The sequence below is a fragment of the Oryza sativa genome, chromosome 10 (genome assembly GCF_034140825.1).
Source record: "Oryza sativa Japonica Group chromosome 10, ASM3414082v1".
NCBI lineage: Eukaryota > Viridiplantae > Streptophyta > Magnoliopsida > Poales > Poaceae > Oryza > Oryza sativa.
The window spans coordinates 10,171,281-10,195,515 of NC_089044.1; the positions used below are offsets into that span (position 1 = coordinate 10,171,281).

A 24,235-nucleotide genomic window follows, 5' to 3' on the forward strand; every position below is an offset into this window, starting at 1 on the left:
CGCGGAGAGGGAGGAGAAGGAGGCGAGGCAGCGCGAGTAGTACTCGAGGAGGCGCGCGAGGGCTGTTCGGGAAAGGAGGACGAATCGGTCCGCACGAGTAGTACTCAATGTGACGATTCCTTTCCGTGGGGCCCACCGGCTGTAGGCTTGGTACCCTGACTATGGGTGCTTGCACTGTGGGAAGGGTGTCCTTGGACCAAGTTTTGAGCCTAAGGCTATGGGTCCCATAGCTTGCACTGTAAATGCCCTAAAAGGAATAGAAGGAGAGAAGGGAGAAAGACAGAGTAGGGGTATGGGGATGGTGGCTGGCAGGTGGGGCCAGTGGTCCTTAGGCCCACTGATCAGAGAGATAACGGGAGAAGGGATGAGGTGAGGGGATTTTTTTCTGGGAATTTCCAAGAAGGTTGAGAGTTTGATTAATTTTTGGATATGCTACTCTGCTCAAAAGCTTGTGCAAAAATTTCTGGAGGTTAGTCTGGTCAAGACCTCCACTTGGTGAATTTTTTGGGATTTTTCTCAAGTGCAGTTTCTTTTTGAAAATTCAAACAAGTTCACAGTTTTTATTTTAATTTGAATCAAATTTTGGATGCTTTCATCTTTTTAATTGAGATGCAAAACTTGTGAGATTTGTGAAAGGTTATTTCAAATGTCTACCACTTATTTTAATTAGTGTCTTTTTGTTTTTATTTATTGCATGCAAATGAGTTATGAGATGCACGGAAAATCCAATAACACCAAAATTAACTTCAAAAGACAAGGACAAGATCAAAATCAAAATGTTGCTAAGTTTTTCTTCATTTTCTTTTTTTTTTTAGCTTCAAAGAATTCCGAGTATGTTACATCCGGTCTCATTTCAAACTTCACTGTGAATTGCTACAATTAAAGAAACAAGATGTTGTGTCATCTATAATGGGCCTTTTGACACATAAATTATCTGGGACCCCTACCCAAGTAGGGCCCAAGGGGGTGCACCCCATTCTGGTGGAGCACGATCCTAGGAACCCCTTAATAGTCCGCCCACCTCCTTAGATAGTTTGGTTGCCCTTCAACGTTCTCGGCATTTGTTTAATTATAGTTTAGGCATTACTACTTTATCTTGTAGCTGCGTGTGTCGGTTAGACCGTCTAGTGACTCGTCTTCAGAACCTTACCTTATCATGAGCTTTAATTCCTATTTGCAATTCAAATTGCTTTTAACTTGCTCTTGCTTGTTTATTTGATTTTCTTTCCGGAATAAGGTTATATGTCAACAACCCATGAAGAGATGTATAGATCGCTAAGGCACAACACAACAACGTCTCGTACGGTTGTAGTCTAATTGACAACTTCTCTCTCAAGCCGTAGTTATCTTAACTCACTAAAAGATTGGGCCATCCTCGAGTTGTGAGCGTATCACTGTACAATCTTTAGATACAATGTGGACCAAACGTTTGTATTCATATATTGCTTTATATACGGAAGCTATATTAATTTCTAAGGTTAATAAATATTTGGTAAACTACAGTAGTTTTTAGCACATGAAGCAAGTGTGCACACGCTATCCCTACACATTTATCTCTAGAGTTAGACTCTTTTTGGACAGCGGGAGTATATATGATCAGTTGAACTCAAATAAGAAATAAGTGTTCAACAGTTTGCCTCATATCGTAACGGAACAATTGGTCAGCAAAGAAGCTTAAAGAAAATATAACAGTTATATATTGCTATTTGAGAACGAAAAGTTTGTTTTGTAGCGAGACTTGTATTATTTAATCGATTTATTGTGAATGTTCTCGAATGATGTCAGTAACAATATATACTTTCTAAGTAATACAATACAGTGACACGTAATGCTCACCAACAAGCAAGCAATGACTTCTTAATTTATACATGTGTATCTAGATTCACCTTTAGAATTAAATTTTTTTTAGGACAGAGCAGGTATATATAATCAGTTGAACTCAAATAAGAAATAATTGTTCAGCAGTTTGCCGCATATAAGTCACGGACCAATAGGTCAGCAAAGAAGCATGATGGATAAATAACAGTTTTATATTGCTATTGGACCCCTACAAGTTTGTTTTGTAGTGAGACTTGTATTATTTAATCAATTTATTTTATATATTCTCGAGTGATGTCAGCAACAATATACTTTCTCTGTAATACAAGACAGTGACACGTGATGCTCAGCAACAACAAATGATTTCTTAATTTACGCTGTTCTTATTGACGCTATTACGGTGATACTATATAAAATTAAAAACAGTGAGAGCACATATTGTTATTATGTTATTGGTGCAAAAATGATGTGTTATTGTGTTGAAGAAGCTAATGATAGATGTTCTTGTAGTTGTGTCACCATGTTAGTAGGACCGCAAGTCCATCAGTCTGATTGTGTCCACAACCCTGATAAGATCGTTTACCCTTACACTTCATCAATTTAAAGACTACTTTACAATTATACCATAAAAGAACACTTCGTCAATTTAAAGACTACTTTACAATTATACCATAAAAGAACATCACAAACAATTATTTATAACAAAATATTAATAATGACAAAATTTTCATAGTATTACAATTAAGAATGTACCCTCATATAACATGGCTGATGATGCTACCTTTATATATCTATTCTTTCTATAAAGCTAATGCCCACTAAACAACTAAAACTCAACATGCAAGCATAGTATTTATTAGCATATGCCATATCAACCCATTAAACACACAAAGCTCAACATGCAAGCATATAGTAATTATATCTATAATTTATTTCATTCTAAAACTAAACATACACACATGATACATCATCATTCTCAAATCATATTCATAATATTTCAATCCAAATCATTTCATCATGATACATCATCATTCTCAAATCATATTCATAATATTTCAATCCAAATCATTTCATCATTTCTCTAATATCTAACATATATTCCGCAGCAAAGCGCGGTGCATCATCTAGTATATTAAAAACTTAAATATGTGATGTCCAACCTACCACACTACATAAACATTGACCATCCATGTATTTATGTTTCTTATTGACCTCCTTCTTAAATCAACGCCATGCAGCAACAGACACTGCCATACAAAACAACCAATGTCTGTACAATGACACAAGGGATGCGTGAAAGCCAAAGCATCTATAACGACAACTCATTGGGTCGAGATCGATCGGGCCTCTCTAATTAATATCATCACAGACAAATGCATAGAAGATGCATATGTAATTTCTTGGTTGAAAATCGAGTATAAAAAAAAACTGCACGTATATGAACGAGAAAATAACACAGACGTGGTTCTATAAAGAAACATCCCTGATATCTATCTATAGCGCGGGGCATTCGTGTGTCTCTCATTACTTCCCACTCATAGACATGTCTCACAATATGTGTTTTACATGTTCTCATATATATGCGTTTTATATATTTTTTTAGGATTCGCCTATAACCATATACAATTAATGGCATGGATCTCGCGTATCTGTGATAGTCTATACGCGATATATATATATATATATATATATATATATATATATATATATATATATATATATATATATATATATATATATATATATATATATATATATATATATATATATATATATATATATATATATATATATATATATATATATATATATATATATATATATATATATATATATATATATCCAACAATGCAATCTATAAATAGCTCCATCCAAAGAAAGCCAACCCAACAGTTTATTGAGCACACACAGTTCACGTACATAAGTACGTAAATAATGGAGAGTGCAGGGCTGCTACGACTCCCTGTGGCAGAACTGGCCACGCCTTACGCTGCACTTGTTACGGCCGGCATGGCTGTGTTAGCAACTGCCTGCTGGTTGGTCTTTGTGAAACGGAACACCAGTCGCCCATCGGGAGGAGGCTGCCGCCGGGGTCGAGGGGCTTCCCTATCATCGGCGAGACGCTCGAATTCCTCACCGAGAGCCCCGCCAATCAGCTCCCCGCCTTCTTCAAGCGCCGTCTTGACAGGTAATTAATAATCCAGGAAGGCATGTAGTACTATATATATAACATAACTCAGTTTGTTTTGTCTCTTTAATCAAAATTATACTAATAACATGATCGGAAATATTCCGCTGTAACACGGTGTCACTACGGTGGTTTACATCACCACTGACGGACATATATACCATCACTTGCGATGTGTTTGGTTCTTGCTAGAAATAAGTGATCAATGATAACGCCACCTCATGCTTGACGGATGAATTGGTGAAAAACCCCAGTGCGTATAGCAGCCGGCAGCGTAAACATCACCCACCAGAAGTGAGGTTGACCAACTTGATATGGTGGCGTTTGATATAATACTATACTCTCTCCGTAATTATAAAGAAAATCGCTTAGAACAATATTTAAGTCAAACCTTGAGAATATAAATCATAAATAACTCTTAAGTTGTTGAGCGTGAAAATGTAAAAATTATATGAATATATTTTTCTTAAAAAATACTTTCATAAAAGTATACATATCACTTTTCAATAATTTTTTTATAGAAATAAGAAGTTAAAGTTGTGTTTTGGAGACCGTGTGTCGCTATTCAAAACGACTTTCTTTACGAGTACAGAAGGAGTATTAGAATAAATAATGCTACTGAAATTATAGCATACATCATGGTTCAATATTTTGGAAAGAAAAAACATTTGAGAATGGACTAATAAAATTAGGAAATATTGGAAAGTTCGAACGGACGTAATTGAAAAATAAATATTTTTTCTTCCGAAAGAACAGACTGAATGGCACAAGTACCAAAAACATAATCCAAATTCCCTAAGCGAAGTGGGTGTAGATCAACTGGTTAGATTCCTTGTGATGAAACCAACTCATCTGGGTTTAAGTTCTAGACTTGACACGGGTGCTCGCAATTACAAGTAATTACCCTTTTAGTAGTAGGTGATGTATCCGTCAACATCGAGACGCCCGTAGTAACTTCGTTAATCTTAAGATATATCGGCCCAACCTTTTGAATGTGCTTATAAAGATAGAATATGCGTGTGTGCGTTCATAGGAATGAGTGCATACACATTGTGAGTGTTTGCGTTTCTAATTTGTTTTTAAAAAAATTTAAAGGGCTAATTGGATCCATACCATTACAAATATACCATATCTATTATTATATACTAAAAGTCCATTAAACTTCCTATAAACGCTCTCGAGTCGCCAAGTGGCATCCTATAAACGCTCTCGAGTCGCCAAGTGTCACTCTAATAAATAAGATAAATCCGACCATTGATTTTCATTTAAATTGGTGGACCCATTATTTTAGATCGTTAGATTGTTTTTAATAAAAACCACATCTGGACCACCCGTTTAAAAACAAACGAACGTACATAATGTATATACGTACTTCCCTCCTGTTCCTTCCTCTATATGTTATTTTTTGTTTTCATGCTGTATAATTAAAACCAAAATATATATACTATATACTAAATATCTATTAATCTTCCTATAAACGCTCCTACAACGCCACGTGGCGCTCCAACAAACACTCCTAGATTACCACGTGGCATTTTATAATCTCACCATCGATTTTCATTTAAATTAGTGGACCTGTTATTTTAGGCCATTAAATTATATCTATTTGCTTCCTCCTAATATTCCATGCATGTGTGAAACCGCAAAAACATATGTACATATGTACGATGGCAGGGACTAAACCTTTAACTGTTCATTTGAAAAAACGTTCGTACGTACCATAAAAAATATCTAAAAAAATACTATTCATATGAAAACAAATACGTACATATATATGCGAATGTGCCATTAATAAATTTTCTATATATGCTTTCAAGCCACCAACTGGAACCCTATCAACGCTCTTGAGTCACCAAGTAGTAGCACTATAATAAATAAAATAAATCCGACCATCGATTTTCATTTAAATCGGGTGAACCATTGTTTTAGAACGTTAAATCTATTTTATTAAAACACACATTCGGAACCAAAGTAAAAAAACAAAATTAATAGTTTTGGCATGATATACGAACTAATAAGCGCTCCTACGCCGTCATGTGGCGCTTCTACAAACACTCATAGGTTGCCACGTGGCATTTTATAATCTCACTGTCAATTTTCATTTAAATTGGTGGATCTGTCATTTTATGCCATTAGATTAGATCTATTTGCTTCCCCTTAATATCCCGTGCATATGTGATTTTTAGTATATAAAAGTCCATTAAACTTACTACAAACGCTCCCAAGCCGTCAGGTGGCGCTCTAATAAATTAGAGAAAATCCTAGAAATTCTAAGAAAAAAGCAAAACATATATCGCTTCATTTTCACTTAAATTGGTGGATCCAATATTATACACCGTTAGATAAAATTGATGTTAAACAAATCAAATACTATGGGGTCCTACCTCTCCTCCTCCTCCCGCGCATGTGTAGGGATACCTACAATGTACGTACGCTTCCTTCTCTTCTTCTCATAATTTTACAAACAAAGAATCTATCATCATACAACTCACAGGTAACTAAATCAGCTCTACAATTTTTGAAAATAAAATTTACACCATTATATGTTACACATTAAATTAATAATGTAAGATAATTTCCACTTAAACCGGTGTACTTTGTACTATTATTTTCAAATAATGTATTATTTTAAAATAAAGTTTACACAATTCTATTGTGTACCTATATAATAAATAATTTAAGATCTATATTAACTAATTTATACATGCACTTAAATTGATGGACCCATTATTTAAATCATCAGATCTATTTTTTATTACATTGGACTATTATTCTCAAATAATGCACTGTTTCAAAATAAAGTTTACACCATTATATCCATTAAATTGATAATTTAAAATCTATATTAACTAATTTACACTTACACTAGAACCGGTGGACCCATTATTTAAATCATCGGATCTATAGTTTGCTAATAAATAAAACATGCAACGTTCTCTTTTTGACCCGCTGCACAATGCACGTTTGCACCTTTGCCTTTTATATGTGTGACAAAGCGGCGTGTCTGAGGCATCTAAGGTGATCACGACCGCCGCAGTGCTACGGCTTTGCCACATATCAAATCATATATGGAGATGGTTAATTTTGTTAATAACATGAAAAGAAAATGAAAGGTGTGATGCAGCGAGACAAGAATTAAGCACCGTGGGTTGTGTTTTTTCCAACACTTAGCTCTGTTTAAGCTGAAACCGAGAGTTGATTACATAATAATTATAATGCATTTTATTATCTCGTATTTGGATTTTGTACTATTTGTTCGTACAGGTGAAAGAAATCATTTTATAAATGTGAGCACAATATTAACGAATACTAATAGAAATCTTACTAAGACTAGGGTGTTATAAGGGAGTTTAAGACCCTTTTTTTCCTGATTCCATATATAGTTTGGATTTTCGTTTGCACGCTTTCCAAGTTCCTAAATGGTGTCTTTTTAAAAAAAACATTTTAACTTTTTATAAGTCAATTCATTCGTTTATACCCATCAATTTCAGTTGTCCTAAACCCTTAGTAGTACAATTTTTTTTCATGCAAGTCATGGTGATTAGTAAATTGGGGATCAACGCATAATCAAAGTCGTAAGGTGGTGTTTGAATATAGGGACTTAACTTTAGTCCCTATATTTAGACACTAATTTAGAGTATTAAATATAAACTATTTACAAAACTAATTACATAAATGAAAGCTAATTCGCGAGACAAATTTTTTAAGCCTAATTAATCCATAATTAGAGAATGTTTACTGTAGCATCACATAGGCTAATTATGGATTAATTAGGCTCAATAGATTCATCTCGCGAATTAGTCCAAGATTATGGGTGGGTTTTATTAATAGTCTACATTTAATATTTATAATTAGTGTCCAAACATCCGATGTTATAGGGACTTAAAAGTTTTAGTCCCATCTAAACATGGTCTAAGATGAATATGTAAAAGCTACTATTAACAACTGTAAATAGGTGTCAAAATTAATTGCTATTAATTAGACATCTAATGGCTTGCTAGCCACATAATTAATTTCTATCTACATGTATATAAACATGAATGAAGCTGGAACAAATATTATCATATGCCCCATACATATATATTATGTGGTTAATATTCTAATTACATGTGTTACGTCCTTTAAAATTTCTTAAAATGCTCTCAAGCTACCACGTGGTGCTCTAATAAATTAGAGCAAATATTAGAAATTCTAAGAAAAAATAAAATATCAATTACTTAATTTTCACTTAAATCGATACGTCCAATATTATGAACCGTTAGATTAAATAAATCTTAGAACAAACTAAATACTACGGGGCTTCATCCCTCCTCGCGCGACATAGGTACGCACCTACGTACGTTTCCCCTGCCTTTTTTTTTCATTTTTTCCTTTCTTCTTTTTTTCTACATGCATACGCTTCCCTCCCTCTCTTACTATCATGCACCTTCATAAGACAATTTAATCACAAGAATTTTGAGTATCTTGCTCTCACTTTTTACATTTGTGACCATACAACACGGTTTGTATATAGATGGACTGTATAATAATTAACTAACAATAGTTTCTTATTTACTCGAGGAAAAAAGCATGATTCAAAAGTCGTAAGTACTTAATCCATCTCCTACTCAAAAGTTTGTGAATGATTTTTAAGATCCTTTAAAAAAAATAGAACCCTTAAATTATGTTAAAATAACATTATCCGAAGTTTAGTTTGCGCTTAATCTATGAGATAAAATTTTTAAACAAACAATAATCTTACCTTTCAATAAAATAACATAAGTGCCCGCGCATGCGAGCGGGCCACCTTCCTAGTTGAAATAAATACCATTACAATTGACAAAACCTGCTATGTGCCACTATAATTTTGAAAAATTCGAAAATGCCACTCTGTCACGGAAACGGACGCCAAGCTAAGCTGCTGCCTCGTAGATCTCCTCGGTTGCTTTCAGGTCCCGCTTGGCCGACCCCTCCGTCGGCCCGCCGCCATCGGCTTCTTTTCCCGGCGCCACAGCAGATTGGATCGGTCTCTGCAAAATCCAGAAGAAGCTCTGCTGGTCAGACAGAGCAACTAAACCTGAGTAGTAGGGACATGTTCTTGTCAGGAAGTCAGGTCTCGCCTGAAGATCAAGAAACGAAGAAAAATCCCAAATCAGCACCGGTTCTCTGATCAGAGTGGTAGGAACTAGCATGATTCGATTCCGCCATTGCTACCTACACCAAGAACACCCTCCCGCAGCATGATTCATCCTCCTCTACGGCTCTACTCCCACCTCCCAAACGAAGAAGCAAATGTGACAGGGAACACCAGGAGCAGGAAGCAGAGAGAGCATGGATAGGGGAGACATAAACTGGAAACCGCAGGTTGCGAACTTGCGACCGATCTGGCGGGCACTCCGCCCCTCCATGCCACGAGGTGCCTTGCAAGTTGGACCTGACGACCTCAAGCGTGATGGCACCGAGAAGGCAAGGTGGCTCCGGGAAGCGAGGACGGAGGTGGAGAAGAAGGGCTGGGCCGCCGTCTCCCGGAATTTGGTGGAAATCATGAACAAACAAAACATATTTTTACTCAATTATATACCTGCAATATGTGATATAATGTACAATATTTTGAAATATATCATATACTAATATAATAATAAAAGAGTGAAGAAAGTAATGCTGACCTCATGTTCTACTAAAAAATCATCATCCATCTAGTATTATTTATTGAAATAAAATCATCAATTATATCTTTATAATTAATCTTTGTTAGGGTTGTCTATTGGATCACCTAGGTTTAGATCTAGTCGGGTGGTTCTATTTGCGATGGATGATTGAACAACAATAGAGAATAAGGGAAAGGGTTTAGGGATGTGACCGGTTAACGCGTTGGATGAAGAGGAAGTCCCAGCCATCGTCGTTGTCGTCGCTCTGCTTGACGTGGGCGGCGGCGGCGATGGCGGTCGTGACGGCGACGGTGCTGCGCGGCAGTGGTGGTCGTAGGGGATCCCGGCGAGGTCGTGGCGCGGCGGTGGAGTCTTCCCGTCACTGGCTGCGCCCCCTCGATCGGTTAGGGTTTATGGGGTGGAGTGGCGGCGGCGGCGACGAACCTCGTTCCTTGTGTAGTTGTCCCGTCCCGTCCTCCACCCCTCTTTATATGGCACAGTGTGACGGGGGCCCACCAGCCATTGGGCTGGGCGCCCCCGATCAGGGCGCGGGTCAAGGCCCCCTTGAGCCGTTGGGCTCAAGGGGAGGGAGATCCATCTAACATTCTCCCCCTTGATCTCACTATTTCCTTTAGCTTTTTCTATTCCATCACAGATTTACATATAGAGCATGTTTCATCGTCACGGTTAATTACCGATGGATTCGACAGCCACTATACACATCTCTATTCAGAAACAGATACTTTAACTTTTGGGCCCTATAGTCCAGGATTCATAAGGCTTCCCTTAAAACCCATGCATGCTACATGTTCCTTGAACATGTTGGGAGGTAGGCCTTTCATGAGCGGATCCGCGAGCATCCTTTCTGTTCTTATGTGCTCGAGACTGATTGTTTGATCCCGGACTTTGTCTTTCACAACATAGTACTTTATGTCAATGTGTTTGGCAGCACCACTTGACTAATTGTTGTGAGAGTACATTACTGTGGGTTCTTTATCGCAGTATAACTTTAGTGGTTTCTCAATACTATCAACCACCTTTAAAACCGGGTATGAACTTCATTAGCCAGTTCACCTGCCCCGTAGCCTCATGGCATGCTATAAACTCGGCATACATGGTAGACCCTGCAGTGGTAGTCTGTTTTGAGCTTTTCCATGAAATAGCTCCTACTGCCAGGGTAAACATGTATCCCAATGTTAACTTTGTATTATCTTTTGCAAAGTCAGAATCCGAATACCCCACTATCTGGAGCGATTCTGCTTTTCTGTAAGACATCATGAGGCCTTTTGTTCCTTGCAATCACGCAAGACTTTCTATACCAATTTCCAGTGCTCTAGGCCTGGATTACTTTTGAAATCTGCCAAATAACCCGGTAACAAATGCCAAGTCAGGTCGTGTGCACACTTGCGCGTACTGTAGGCTTCCTACAGCTGACGCATATGGCTTTGTTTTCATTTTATTGAGCTCATACTGAATTTCTGGGACATTGCGATGCCCCATACTTTTCGCCTTTGACTATAGGAGCAGGTGTAGCACAGCATCTGTACATATTGAATTTCTTCAACACCTTTTCTATATATATGCCTTTTGAGAAAATCCCAATGCATACTTTTGTTCTATTTCGGTGAATCTCTATGCCCAAAACATATGAAGCCTCACCGAGGTCTTTCATGTCAAAGTTTGAGGACAAGAATTTCTCTATTTCCTGCAGTAGATTGACATCACTACTAGCCAGTAGAACGTCATCTACATACAGAATTAGGAAAATGAGTCTCCCATTCTTAACTTTGAATCAATACAGTTGTCCTCTACATTCTTTTGAAAACCCAAATTTCTTTATTGTTCCATCAAACTTCAAGTAGCATTGTCTCGAAGCTTTGCTTTAACCCATAAATGGATCTCTTTATACGGCATCCCATATTTTCGTTTCCTTTCATGACAAAACCTTTCGGTTGCGCCATGTATACTTTTTCCTCCAAATCTCCATTTAGAAATGCCGTTTTTACATCCATCTGATGTAATTCCAAATCATAATGTGCCACTAGTGCCATTATAATCCTGAAGGAAACTTTACAAGAGACTGGAGAAAAAGTCTCATTGTAATCAATCCCTTCTCGTTGCGTGAAGCCTTTTGCCACGAGTCGCACTTTAAACTTTTCTATATTCCCTCTGGAGTCATATTTGGTTTTGTAGACCCATTTACAGCCTACTGTTTTGGCTCCTTTAGGAATTTCTTCTAAATCCCAGACATCATTTAATTTCATTGATTTCATTTCATCTTCCATGGCTTCTCATGGCCTCTTCATATGAGATGGGATCATCCTCCATATGCGACTCTTTCAGGCCTTCTAGGGGCCTCCTATTCTGGCACATTATCTGTTTGAGGCTGTTGCAGCTCCTCCTCTGATGTGGCAATAATTTCTGTTGAATCCTGTAGAACAGGTTCCTCACTTTCATTCATTGTTGCCACAGGAGAGATAACAACAGGTGTTGGTACCGCAACGGCATACATTGCTGGCACAACATTAGCAGGTAGAGAGAAGAAAGGTTCCTGAGTCGACGGAGCGGGTACAGACACCTGCCTCTCCTCAAGATCAATTTCTCGAATTACCGAGCTCCCCCTAATCATTTCGTCTTCCAAGAAGACGGCGTGTCTCGTTTCTACAAACTTTGTATAACTGTTTGGACAGTAGAAACGATGACCCTTTGATCTTTCAGAATAGCCAATAAAATGGCAGCTTACTGTTTTGGGTTAAATACTTTATCCTTTGCAGGACTCCCCCACACACGGAGGATCCATAGCTCATACGGTGTTTTGGGCACCGATGCATTCTATACATTGTATGCATCGTTCTAAAACTGAGAACTCCAATGGAGGAAGAACTACATTCTTAACAGTCTCTCAATTCTCCCCCTCGAAATATGGCCTAAACAACAGTGCCATAATTTCGATGAGACATCAGGAGTTCGCTTTCTTTTCTTTTGTCAACGAGGACACAACATTCACATTCTCAGAAAGAGATAACAAATAAAACTGATCTTGCAACACAAGACCAATACATTCATTATTATACCATAGTTCACATTTGCCATTTCAAATCTATCAGAATCCAATTTGGATACACTTATTATCAAGTTTCTTTGCAAAGAATGGACATAAAAACATCTGGAAGTAAAAGTGTGAAGCCATTCGCGAGTTCTAGGCGAAGATCTCCAACAGCTTCAACTTTTGCTTCAACTCCATTGGCAACTCTAATGGATCTTTCACTTCTTTGCGTAGTCCTCATTGAACGGAATCCCTTTAAACAATTACACACATGAATAGTTGCTCCAGAATAAATCCACCATGTGGATCTAGAATAACCAATCATAATGAGATTCTTTACAAATGTAATAATGTTCTCACCTTTCTTTGCCATGATCACTGTCAGGAAGACAGGATGATCTTTCTTGGAATGTCTTGTCTTCTTGCAATGTAGACACTGATCTTGTCTCAACTGTAAACTGTTGTTTCTGAGGCAGATGCTGAGGCTGTTTTTCTTTTGAGGAGGGTGACCTGTGGCTCTTTTCCTTGTTATCTTTGACAAGGTTAATGGAGTCACCATTGGTCTCTTTGTGTCTTTCCTCCTCTTGCACACAATTAGAGATGAGCTCTTCAATATTCCAATTCTCTGTACTTATTTTGTAGTTGACAACAAGGTTGTCAAAGTTCTTTGGCAATGAGGACAAAACCAGATGGACCAGAAAGTCATCTGAGATGCCCAAATCTTTTTGCTTCAATTTGGAAGCCATGTTGCTCATCCTAAGAATGTGGTCTTTTACACCACCTCCATGGTACCTCTCTGTAACAAGCTGCTTTATCAGCTGTGTCGCATAAAACTTTGAAGAACCACTAAACTGGCTCTTTATACTTTCGAGGTACTTAGAGACAGTGTCATACTCTGGGATTGAGCCCAATATGGTTGGCTCAATCGTGTTCTTTACCGCAGCCAAACAATTCTTGTTGGCTAAGGACCATTTCGTATGCTCAATGTCATACGACATGATGAGGGAAGCATTGTCCCTCTCTCTCTTTTGCCATTCAGCATCTGACTCTTTTTCACCTCTGAAAATTTCAGCAGGTTCTATAGGACATGGGGTAGTCAACACCCAGTCCACCTCTCCCAAGATAAAAGCAAGGTCGAGTTCTCTTTTCCATTCTTCGTAGTTATCTCCTTTCAGGGTCGGAATATCTTTAATGTAACCCATCAAGGAGTAGCCACCTGAGATAATCATGTATTGTGAGAACAAAATTAACATTAAAATTATTATGTATTAAGTCTACATCACCGTTGGGCAGAAAATAGACATAACACATAAAGCCATAACTATAACATTGCAATTATCAACGTTGGTCAGAAAAATTACAACATCATAGCACATAATTAATGCTCCTAAAATTAAAATCTCCCGTTGGTTCGAAATTTAATTTTAGAAACACTAATTTTCATCAATTTCATCTATTTGCAGCGGAAGATCTATATACAATTCATATAAACAATAACAAAACTCTATTGTTTACTCTCTGTAAAAATTCTCCCGTTGGTTCAAATTTAAACAGAGGTAAAACATGTAAAAACAATTCAAAACTCTATTGTAATTTGCATGAAAATATACAAAATACATGTTCAGAAGCATTTCTCACATTTATCTATTCTCTAAACAATTTTCACGTTAGTTCAAATTGCTTAGAAATAAACACAATCATTAAACATATTGAAAATGCTTCCTTCGGAGGGACCTAAAGTGAACTTTTCCGGCCTTTGCCGGTTGGCCCATGGCCACCTTGCGCGCGGGCGAGCGCCCCCTCCCCTCACCCAGGCCGCAACCTGGGCCTGGGCCGGGAAAGCCGCCGCCGCGCGCTCCCCACTTGGGCCGCTTTCGGCCCGGCCGCCGTCGGCCGTCCGATCGCTAGGGTTTCGATCGGACGGTCGCGCGGGCGGATCGGGCAAACAAAACCGCCCCCGACCGCCGGCGCCGAAACCCTAGCTCCTCTTCTCTTCTTTCTCTTGCGGTTGCACGGAGCGGCGTCGCCGTCGCCGAAACCCTAGCACAGCGCCGGCGGCGGCACGGCGACACGGCGGCGCCGTCGCACTCCCCATCGCCGGTGCGCGCACTCACTCGAGGGTGAGTGCGCTGCCGTCGAGCGGTTGTGCCGCGGCGCCCCCTCCTTCTTTCTCTTGCGGGCGTGCGCCGTGCCGAGCGGCGTCGCCGACACCGGCAGCCTTCGCGCCGCGGCGCCATGGCCGACGCCCTCACGCTGCCACGCCCTCTATTCTTTTCTCTTCTCCCCCCCACCGTCTCACCCCTCCACGCGAGTGAAGAGTGAGAGACCGGCGACGACGGAGATGGTGGCGCCGCCGCGGGCCCCCTCGCCGGCGCGCGCGTGCACCCGCGGGTGCGCGCGCGGCTGTCGAGTGGCTCCTCGGCGGTGCCTCTTTGCCCCTCTCCCTCTCCGTGGCCGGCGTCAACGACGGCCGGCGACGAGGTAAGATTAGGGTTAGGGTTTCGATCTTTTCGATCCGTTGGATCGTTTGCTTTTCTTTGCTTTGGATTTCTTTCTTCTCTGTGGATGTCTATCCCCGAACCAAACTAAACGCTAGGACAGCTCTGATACCATTGTTAGGGTTGTCTATTGGATCACCTAGGTTTAGATCTAGTCGGGTGGTTCTATTTGCGATGGATGATTGAACAACAATAGAGAATAAGGGAAAGGGTTTAGGGATGTGACCGGTTGACGCGTTGGATGAAGAGGAAGTCCCAGCCATCGTCGTTGTCGTCGCTCTGCTTGACGTGGGCGGCGGCGGCGATGGCGGTCGTGACGGCGACGGTGCTGCGCGGCAGTGGTGGTCGTAGGGGATCCTGGCGAGGTCGTGGCGCGGCGGTGGAGTCTTCCCGTCACTGGCTGCGCCCCCTCGATCGGTTAGGGTTTATGGGGTGGAGTGGCGGCGGCGGCGACGAACCTCGTTCCTTGTGTAGTTGTCCCGTCCCGTCCTCCACCCCTCTTTATATGGCACAGTGTGACGGGGGCCCACCAGCCATTGGGCTGGGCGCCCCCGATCAGGGCACGGGTCAAGGCCCCCTTGAGCCGTTGGGCTCAAGGGGAGGGAGATCCATCTAACAATCTTGTCTAAGATATCATTTTTCAAGTGCTATTGTTGCAAGCAGCAAGCTATATCGCTGCCTCCCACGTCGCTTGCGTGGAATTGGGATCGACGTCTCGGTCTCGGCGGTCACGCGGCATGGAATTAGGATTGTCGCACAGTAGCAGCAGGATCAAATTATGTGATCACACAACCCGGCAGTGCCACACCTTGGCTTGGTCTTGTTGGTCGATCTATCTATTAGGCTTGCATTGCTATAGCTAAGCAATTAGAAGTGGGCCGTCATGTTTATATGGGCCCCAAAAAAGAGAGGCCATGTTCGATCGCCTATTTTGCACATGGACATTAACGGGCCTAAAGAGGGGGCTCATTGCCGTATTGGAGGAGTTCAAGGTGACAGACCCAGGCCGCCTACCACTTCTCCCTTTCTCTTCCCGGTCGATCTCATTACGAGTCTACTGCCGCATTGGAGGATTTCAACGCGATGGACCCAGGCCGCCTACCACTTCTTCCTTTCTCTTCCCGGTCGATCTCATTACGAGTCTCCCCTCCCCTTCGCCTACCACTTCTCCCTTTCTCTTCCCGGTCGATCTCATTACGAGTCTATTGCCGCATTGGAGGATTTCAACGCGACGGACCCAGGCCGCCTACCACTTCTTCCTTTCTCTTCCCGATCGATCTCATTACGAGTCTCCCCTCCCCTTCCCGACGGCTCTGTAATAGCCCTTCCTCTAGAACCGCGTAGCCCAGCCCAAACGACGAGCGGGCCCACTTACTCACACCACCCCACTTACACTTTCGTCCTCGCTTCGTGTAAAAGGGTTAACCCGGGAGTGATGTGGTTGGAGGGAAGAGGCCTTATAAGTCGGTTCCACTCGTGCTAAACTAGTAAGGTGGTACTAAACATACGCACACAGCTCACATGGGCCACACAGGCCTAATCCTTATTGGGTCGGGATGTCACAGGCTCCCACCGCGAGTCCACTTGTGTCCATGAGGAGCACGTCGACGACCTTCTCTGGGCACGCCTTCGCCGCTCACTTCAAGCAGGCAGCTAGAGAGGGAAGTAGAACGTCGATGAACGGAGGATGACAGAAATAGTTACGGTGTGGCATGGTTCGAATTTTCTAAACTTTTAGTAGCATATGCAGCAGATGTTGTAAATAGTAATGATATTTTTTCAATACGGCATGAATCTAATTAACCCTTCTATCATCGGATTTACCAAGCACTTCATATCTAATTAAGTTACTGATGTTGTTCTTTTGAGTACTCTCGTTTGCAACTTGTAATCATATCATTGATGAGCTCAAATGAAAATTTTGTGAAGTTAACCTCGTTGAAATATACGACTTCCATAAATATTTATGTGTTCATCCAAAGTCATGTAGAAATATTAAGACTTCGCTTATCCAAAGTCCAAATTTATAGTAGATATTTATTAACAAGGTTCAGCCGAAGCGTACAACCCCATGACACTGATTACAGATGCTCCTCCCCGAACTAGCATAATTACAGTGTATCAAAGTTGCAACAACCATAGACTGGACGCTGCCGACAACCTTTCCCTCTTGCATGTGCTATGTTGCCATGCAGTTACAACAGGTGTTTCTCTCTTTTTAAGAGATCTTAAAATAGAGTCCGACTCTACAACTGTCTTAATACCCGGTACAACTTCAAGTCTGAAATTGTAACCGACTTTGTACAAATATTCGACATAAACTTTAACAAACTTCACCTTACTGAAAATGCCATGCCAATCTGAATTTAGTACTTGTGCGTACCGCCGTGTTCCTGAACTTTGAGTTACTTTCCTTTCACTACTCACGCCGAGCCACCCGATGAGCCTACGCTAGGCTCACCTCCTTCAGGATCGTGTACAGCGACACTAACATATCCATCTTCCATGTAGCTTATAGCTTGTGCAAACATTATCATCCTCTCACCGATCATTACAGCTTTCCCGTCTTTCATGATATTCATTGTCTTCCTATTATAATCCACTTGATACAGTCTCATGTAAGCTCCTAGGGAAAATCAGACTCATCCATACTCCTAGCATGTGGCTCATTGCCCAAGTTAACAAGACCACACTCACCAGATTTGTATCAAGAGAACCACTCATGCTTTGATGTCACGTGATAGGAACTAGCCAAGTCCAATATCTATGCTTGACCAGACTTCTCGTTAGACACCGTGAGATCTCATGACTACTACTATCTAAGTCATCACCATGAGCTTGTAAACATGCAGTTGCACTTTTCCTTTTCTTTGGTAATGGAAAATTCCTCCTTATATGCCCAAAATCATGACAATTATAGCAACGTACCCGCTTCTCCTTGCCTTTCGATGTCTCCACCTCATTGTCATGCTTTGCCTTGACCAGCAAACTTTCAGCATGAGAAGCCTATGTTGCCTTGTTTTTATTTTATCCTATCAAATCCCATGCAAACAATGATGAAATTATCTCGTCAGTCTTGATAGTATGCTCACCATACGTCACGCTAGTCACATGCTCCAAAGACGGTGGAAGTGAGCTCAGAACTATTATGGCCTTATCTTGATCATCCAATTTCACATCTAATCCTTAGATCCATGACCAACCGATTGAAGATGTCCACATGTTTTCTAAGGTCTGACTCCTCTTGAATCTGTAAACCATACAATTGTTGTTTGAGATACAACTGACTAGTCACCGACTTAGACATATATAGCCTTGTCAACTTGTCCAACATTTTATTTGGTAAATTTTCCTCCATGATGTGGTACATGACCAAATCCAAGCAATCATATCGTCGCAGCTGCATGTGTCTTGATTACATCGCAGTTGTCATCATCCGTCTTGGCCGGCTTCATCTCATCAAGAGCATTGGATATCCCCAGTTAAGCCAACATATCCTTCACCTCTGTCTGCCAGAGAAAAGATTTATGGTGCTATCGAATTTCACCGAATCAAACATAGGAGCTATCACGGTAGAAATGGATGATAACAAAAACAGCTGCCACCCTAATTAAATTGATCTGCCTTGGTGTTTAGCCCACCAACTAACCAGCTGGAACAAAACCGGTTTATTTTTCCCAAAAAAAAAACAACTTGGTTTCTTCTGGTCAAAGCCACAACTTGGTTTCTTCTGGTCAAATCCCATTCAACAGGAAATCAAGGGTTGGCCGATTCCCTTTCTCCTTCCACGCATACTCCTTCTCAGTTTCGAGCAAACCATCATGAACAGAAGTCCCCAGCTCTCCTCCACAGACTCCGAGCAAGGGTTGTCTTGCCATCGAGCATGCGCTTTGGTTCCCAACACTGCTGCTTGTTGGTATTTCTTAACGACATTACTAGAGATATAATTCCAAGCAATGGCGCAGAAATACTCCTGGTATATTATGGTTACAGAGTTTATATAAGCTTACGAATATACCATTGTAACATTTCACCCGAGAGTATTTCAAAGGTATCGTATTTGTTTAATCTTGTGGGAAGATTATAGTAGAGAGTACCGTACTAATAATTTATATGTTACTTGTAATAATCATAGTGTAAGCAGGGGTTAATATAATCCATAGGGTAGCATGACACACAAGCATAAGACTACTCATTCTCATATTAAACTATCTAAGCTAAATGGAAAGAAAATAGAAAAGAATCTATTCCTATACTTCTAGTATACATATTATACATACATCCTAGTTATAAGATTAATTAGCTAATACCCTCTTTCCGATGCCCTCCTGGTACTTCGAGAAGTCACCCCTGACTGTCGAGTTCCTTACGACAGCTCGTCATGACTATACAACCGGGGCTAAATATGGAGGAGTACCCTCCCCAGGAAATTAACTTAGGACTATATACACGCGCGGAGGAATACCCGTACTGAGCTGTCACCATCAGCGGCCCACCTCTCTTCCATAGCATATAACCCCAAATAATGATACCCAGTAATCTAGACACCATGCCTAAACTACCAGTTACTATTCTAATATCATCGTCATGACATAGAGTAATTGTATAAGCAAACATTATACCCGTACCTATGCATCTCCCAGATAAGCTAGCAGTATAATCAATATAACTTAAATATGAAGTAAAGTTGGCATTCATATACTCGGAAAATATTTCAATACCAGAATTATATAAAGAAGAATATTCTAAAAAAAGTACAAGTCTTACAAAAGAAGAAAGGAGAGCTACTAGAGCCATACCCGAACTCTTCCGAAGACTTCCGGACTCCGATTTCTATTCTATTCCTATTCCGCTAGCTTGAGAATAGTAAACTAAGCTTGAGAGAATATGAGAGAACTTTGCTTGAAGTGTATGGAGAAAGTGAGAAGACGAGCTCCTTAAATAGGCTGCCAATGACGGTTGTGGTAGTTGGAATGGTCGGCATTGCCCTCCTAACGTCATTGGGGAGTGATCCACGCCGTCCATCCAAACCCTGCATCGAACGGAGCCACGGTGGGATCGGCCGAACCATGGGCTTGGCCAGCCTAGCCCAAATTCGACAGGTGGCCTCCTCTATTGCTCCTCTCCGCAGACTTGTGAATTTTGGCCTAATTTGTCGTGTCAATTCTGAGTTCTTGGCCCATTCATGCATAAGTCTAATTCTCGACATCGTCCGATTGATTGATCATCTGGTTTGATGTCGATTCTCCTCCATTTTATGTTTATTCTCTGCAAGAGGTCAGTAATCCCAATACTAGTGGAATATTATTATTCTAACACAAATATGCATTGCAAGCATAACTAGTTCTCCTTTATTTTGGTAGTATTGACGGTCGAAACCGATCGCTAACGACCGTCAACACTGCTCATCTTGGAGCGCCGCGACGCACGAGAATTGACCTTCCACAACATCGTCTCCTGGGACCCTCCTGTAAGGGCCGCCACCACTGCCAGGAGGCCCGTCCACACACATCCTCCCCATGCCCCACCCCTGCCTACATCGGTCCCATTGGTGGGGAGCCGCCACCGAGCTTCCTCCACTTGCACCACCACTCGCCGAAGCAGTGTAGACTCAACCTGATCTACTCGACGCTGCAAATCACGTCCACCCGTCAAGAAACATATTTGATTGCTCCCGAGTGTGTGTCATTTCTCTTCTAGAATCCTCACAAATTTGTGTCAGTTTCCATCACAAACGGCATGATCTTGTCCAGATTTGACTCTCATGCGAGAATGGCTCGAACAAAGCCTAGCCATGGCTCGGCACAACCCTAGTCACCACCGGCTCAGCCTCGATGCAGAACGTGCACACCTCCATGAGATGAGACCTCATGAGTGTCAATGTATCTCCAGCGACATCCATAGTTCATCCAGGTCCTTGCACGATTGGCCTGACTCAATATAACGGCCTCACCGTCATTGCCCTAATTTAGCTGTCTGCTGCATATATGCCGCCACCGGCGCAGTCCTGTCATACCACACTTTGTCGAAGAAACCTCTCAATTCTCAAACCATCATATAGGGTCCACCCGCTACAACTTCCTATTGAATGCCATCAATCTAGTCGTGAGTGAGTGCCGACAAATCGCCATGCCATCTTCCTAGCCATGGAATGACCCGAGCGCTATATCTAGTCGACTCCTTGTCAAAACGCAGCTTACTGAAAGACCCGTGCCACCCTGCCTGGAGTGTTCAACTCCACTGATCGGGTACACTGATCGCCTCTAGCATCAATCAACCCCAGGGTCAAGCCTCATTGACTCCTTGATGAAAGTGCCTCACCAAAAAGTTTGAACCATCCACCCGAAGTGTCTGACTCCATCAATTGCCAATCGCTTCTGCCACCATCAATCGAAGCACCATGTCTGGTCATCTCCCTATTGAAAGTAGCCATCGAATGGCTTAAACCACCGCCTAAAGTGTTCAATCCATCGATCAAATTATGTTTATCGTCGTCATGCTCCACCTTGCACACATGTCTATCCCTGGACCCTAAACCCTAAACCTCCACCTTGCGCACCTCATCGCGCTTCCATCCATAGACCTCTCACAGGTTCACTTGTAGCCTACATCTCCAGAGCACTTGTTAGAAGCGTTTCTCCCCAATCCAGCATAATTATAGTGAGTTACAAAGACATAAAAGGATTTGTAGACTTGTTTTTGACATGTCTTTATCCTCCTAATCTTCTTAAAAATGTAATCATACTAGCACTAGTACTTCTCATAATGAATTTTAATGCTTGTTTTGGGGAAAGATGATTAGTATGTGTGAATTTTAATGATAATAGCAATATGTGTGATTTACAAGGGTAGGAATGTAATTCGTTAGACAGCAGCAAGTAAACAGAAATAGAGGGGATAATACAAAATGCATATTAACATTCATTTGCGCCTATTTCAGGTATGGTCCAATTTTCAAAACAAACATGATTATGGAAGACCTGATTGTTTCCCTAGATCCGGAGGTGAGCAATTTCGTGTTACAACAAGAGGAGAAGCTTTTCCAGATATGGTGCCCGGGTTCATTCATGCGTATCACCGGCGCCGAGAGTATAATCACGACACATGCGTTGTTACACAGGCATATCAGGAACTTGGTCCTCCGAATTTTCGGCCCTGGAAATCTCAGGCAAGAAATCATCCAGGAAATGCACAAAACAGCAGAGGCCAGCCTGTCATCATGGCTTAATCACCCAAGCATCGAACTCAAGGAAGCAATCTCAAGTGTATGTTCAATCTTTTAATCCTAAAATACTACACTTCCATGTTTGAAAATATGGTTGTCTGATTTACCTTCCTCAACTATCATAAAAGTGTAAATTACTCCATCAATTTTAGTATCAGGCAATTTTAATTTTAAGCTGGACAAATTACACCCTATCAAATACATGGTGGTTTTCATCCTAGGTGTCATCCAACATAGCAACAAATTAGTGGGCCCCACATGTAGTACCCATCTTCTTCTTTCTTCATACTCCATACCCTCCCTCTCCTCTCTTTCTCTCTTGCACCTGGGATCGTTTCGGAGGGTCCTCGAGGCATGTACTGGGTGGCGCCACGGAAGGGGCTTGTGGCAGCGTAGATCTGCAGCTCCAAGGGGCATTCCCTGTGGTTGTGTCCTTGGATCCGAGAAGAGGACCATGGTGGCGGCGGCCATTTGATCGACTCCCTCCCCAAATTCCTGCATCCACCTGTTGGTCGTTGTCGCTTGGGCTGTGGCCGTTGTAGATTCGTCGGGCTTCTCCTCCAACCGCCAACCTACAGGTATATCTGCCTACCATCTCCATTGTGGCCGAGGCCGTCCAACACTTCCCCAACCCCCACATGGGTCCCCCACGATGCCCCTGCTAGGCTGCTGGACACTTCGACCCGCACACGGCATCGATAGGCCTCCTTTCTTACCGCACTGATCAGTGGCCCTCGTCTAGGATGCTAGTTTATCCCCACAGGTGGCACCTGCCGCCTCCCAGGAAGACCTTAGTGCCTCCGGTCCATCACCACCGTCTGACCAACTGGTCAGATCTGCAGGCCTCCTCTGAGCTGACAACAAGAAAGAGGGGATGAAAGTTGAGAGGGGAAGTGGGGAAGAAGATGAACACAACGACATGTTTTTTATGAATTTGCTAATTGGGTTGCCAAGTGTGCCACGTGGGAGCAAACACACCTGGCATAGGCCCAAGGGGTGCTCCTCTACATAATTTATCATTAGTTTTGGTTGGAAAGTCTCATCAATGCCGGTTCTCCAACCGGCAATATGATTGGGGCACTGATGAGGGGGGCTCATCAGTGCGGGTGAGGAACCGGTATTGATGTGTTCCCCAAGCCAAAAAAAAAAAGAAGAGGCTAGCTCGACGAATCAGCTCGATGAGCCGATGCTTGGGGCTGCCCCTAATATTCACATCCATGCCACCAAATCCCTTCCACATTTACCACTAAATCCCCTTCCGCATTTATAGATTAGGAACAAGAACTCCACATCCACAGGTCAAAGATGAGAACAACCATATCAGAAACCAATAACATGGCTATTTTACATTAATTCAATTATTCATCAACATCATCAACAATCGCACAACCACATCACAGATAAAAAACCTTCTGCCATATTAGACATTCAACAGAATAGCAATAGAAACAAAACGCACTCACTGCCGACGCCATCCTCGATCTCCCTCGCACCCGTCATCACCCTCGAATGGCACATGCCATCCGGCCATCAAGGACCAGGGGAGCCCGCCGCTTCTCGTCAGAGGATGAGGTTGTTGCTGCCGCCGCCGCTTGTCGTGGAACCACTGCCGTCACTACTCGCTGGAGGCTGAGGCCATCACCGCCGCCACAGTTTCGCCGTGGATCTGGTGGCCCCTGTCCTCAAAGCGGCTGGATCCAGCGACCCCAGCCTCTGGGTAGCCGGATCCGGTGGCCTAGATATGAGGAGAAATGGCACAACAACGTTGGTGGCGCATAATAGCGGAGAGCTCTAAGAAGAAGGGGTGGGGCGAGGGGAGGCCGCTGGTGGTGC

The 24,235-nt window shown here is 41.9% G+C and overlaps 1 protein-coding gene and 1 pseudogene across 1 annotated transcript; one reads left to right on the plus strand and one right to left on the minus strand.

The window, feature by feature from the left end:
- LOC9271480 (cytochrome P450 87A3-like) overlaps positions 1-24,235 on the plus strand; it is a 46,895-nt pseudogene that overhangs the window by 3,170 nt on the left and 19,490 nt on the right.
- On the minus strand, positions 12,797-15,648 carry LOC136353575 (uncharacterized). Its single transcript, XM_066304584.1, has 3 exons — positions 15,404-15,648; positions 13,040-13,895; positions 12,797-12,932 (listed from the first exon to the last, which is right to left on the minus strand). The coding sequence occupies exons 1-3, from the start codon at positions 15,438-15,440 to the stop codon at positions 12,917-12,919; spliced, it is 909 nt and encodes a 302-aa protein (XP_066160681.1). The 5' UTR covers positions 15,441-15,648; the 3' UTR covers positions 12,797-12,916.

Bases quoted from the DNA above. Each gene is read 5' to 3' on its own strand.
- LOC136353575 (XM_066304584.1), bottom strand. From the start codon at position 15,440: ATGGCTGGGACTTCCTCTTCATCCAACGCGTCAACCG. The intron at 13,896-15,403 runs GTCACATCCCTA...TGATTATCTCAG, and splicing joins TTCATCCAACGCGTCAACCG to GTGGCTACTCCTTGATGGGT.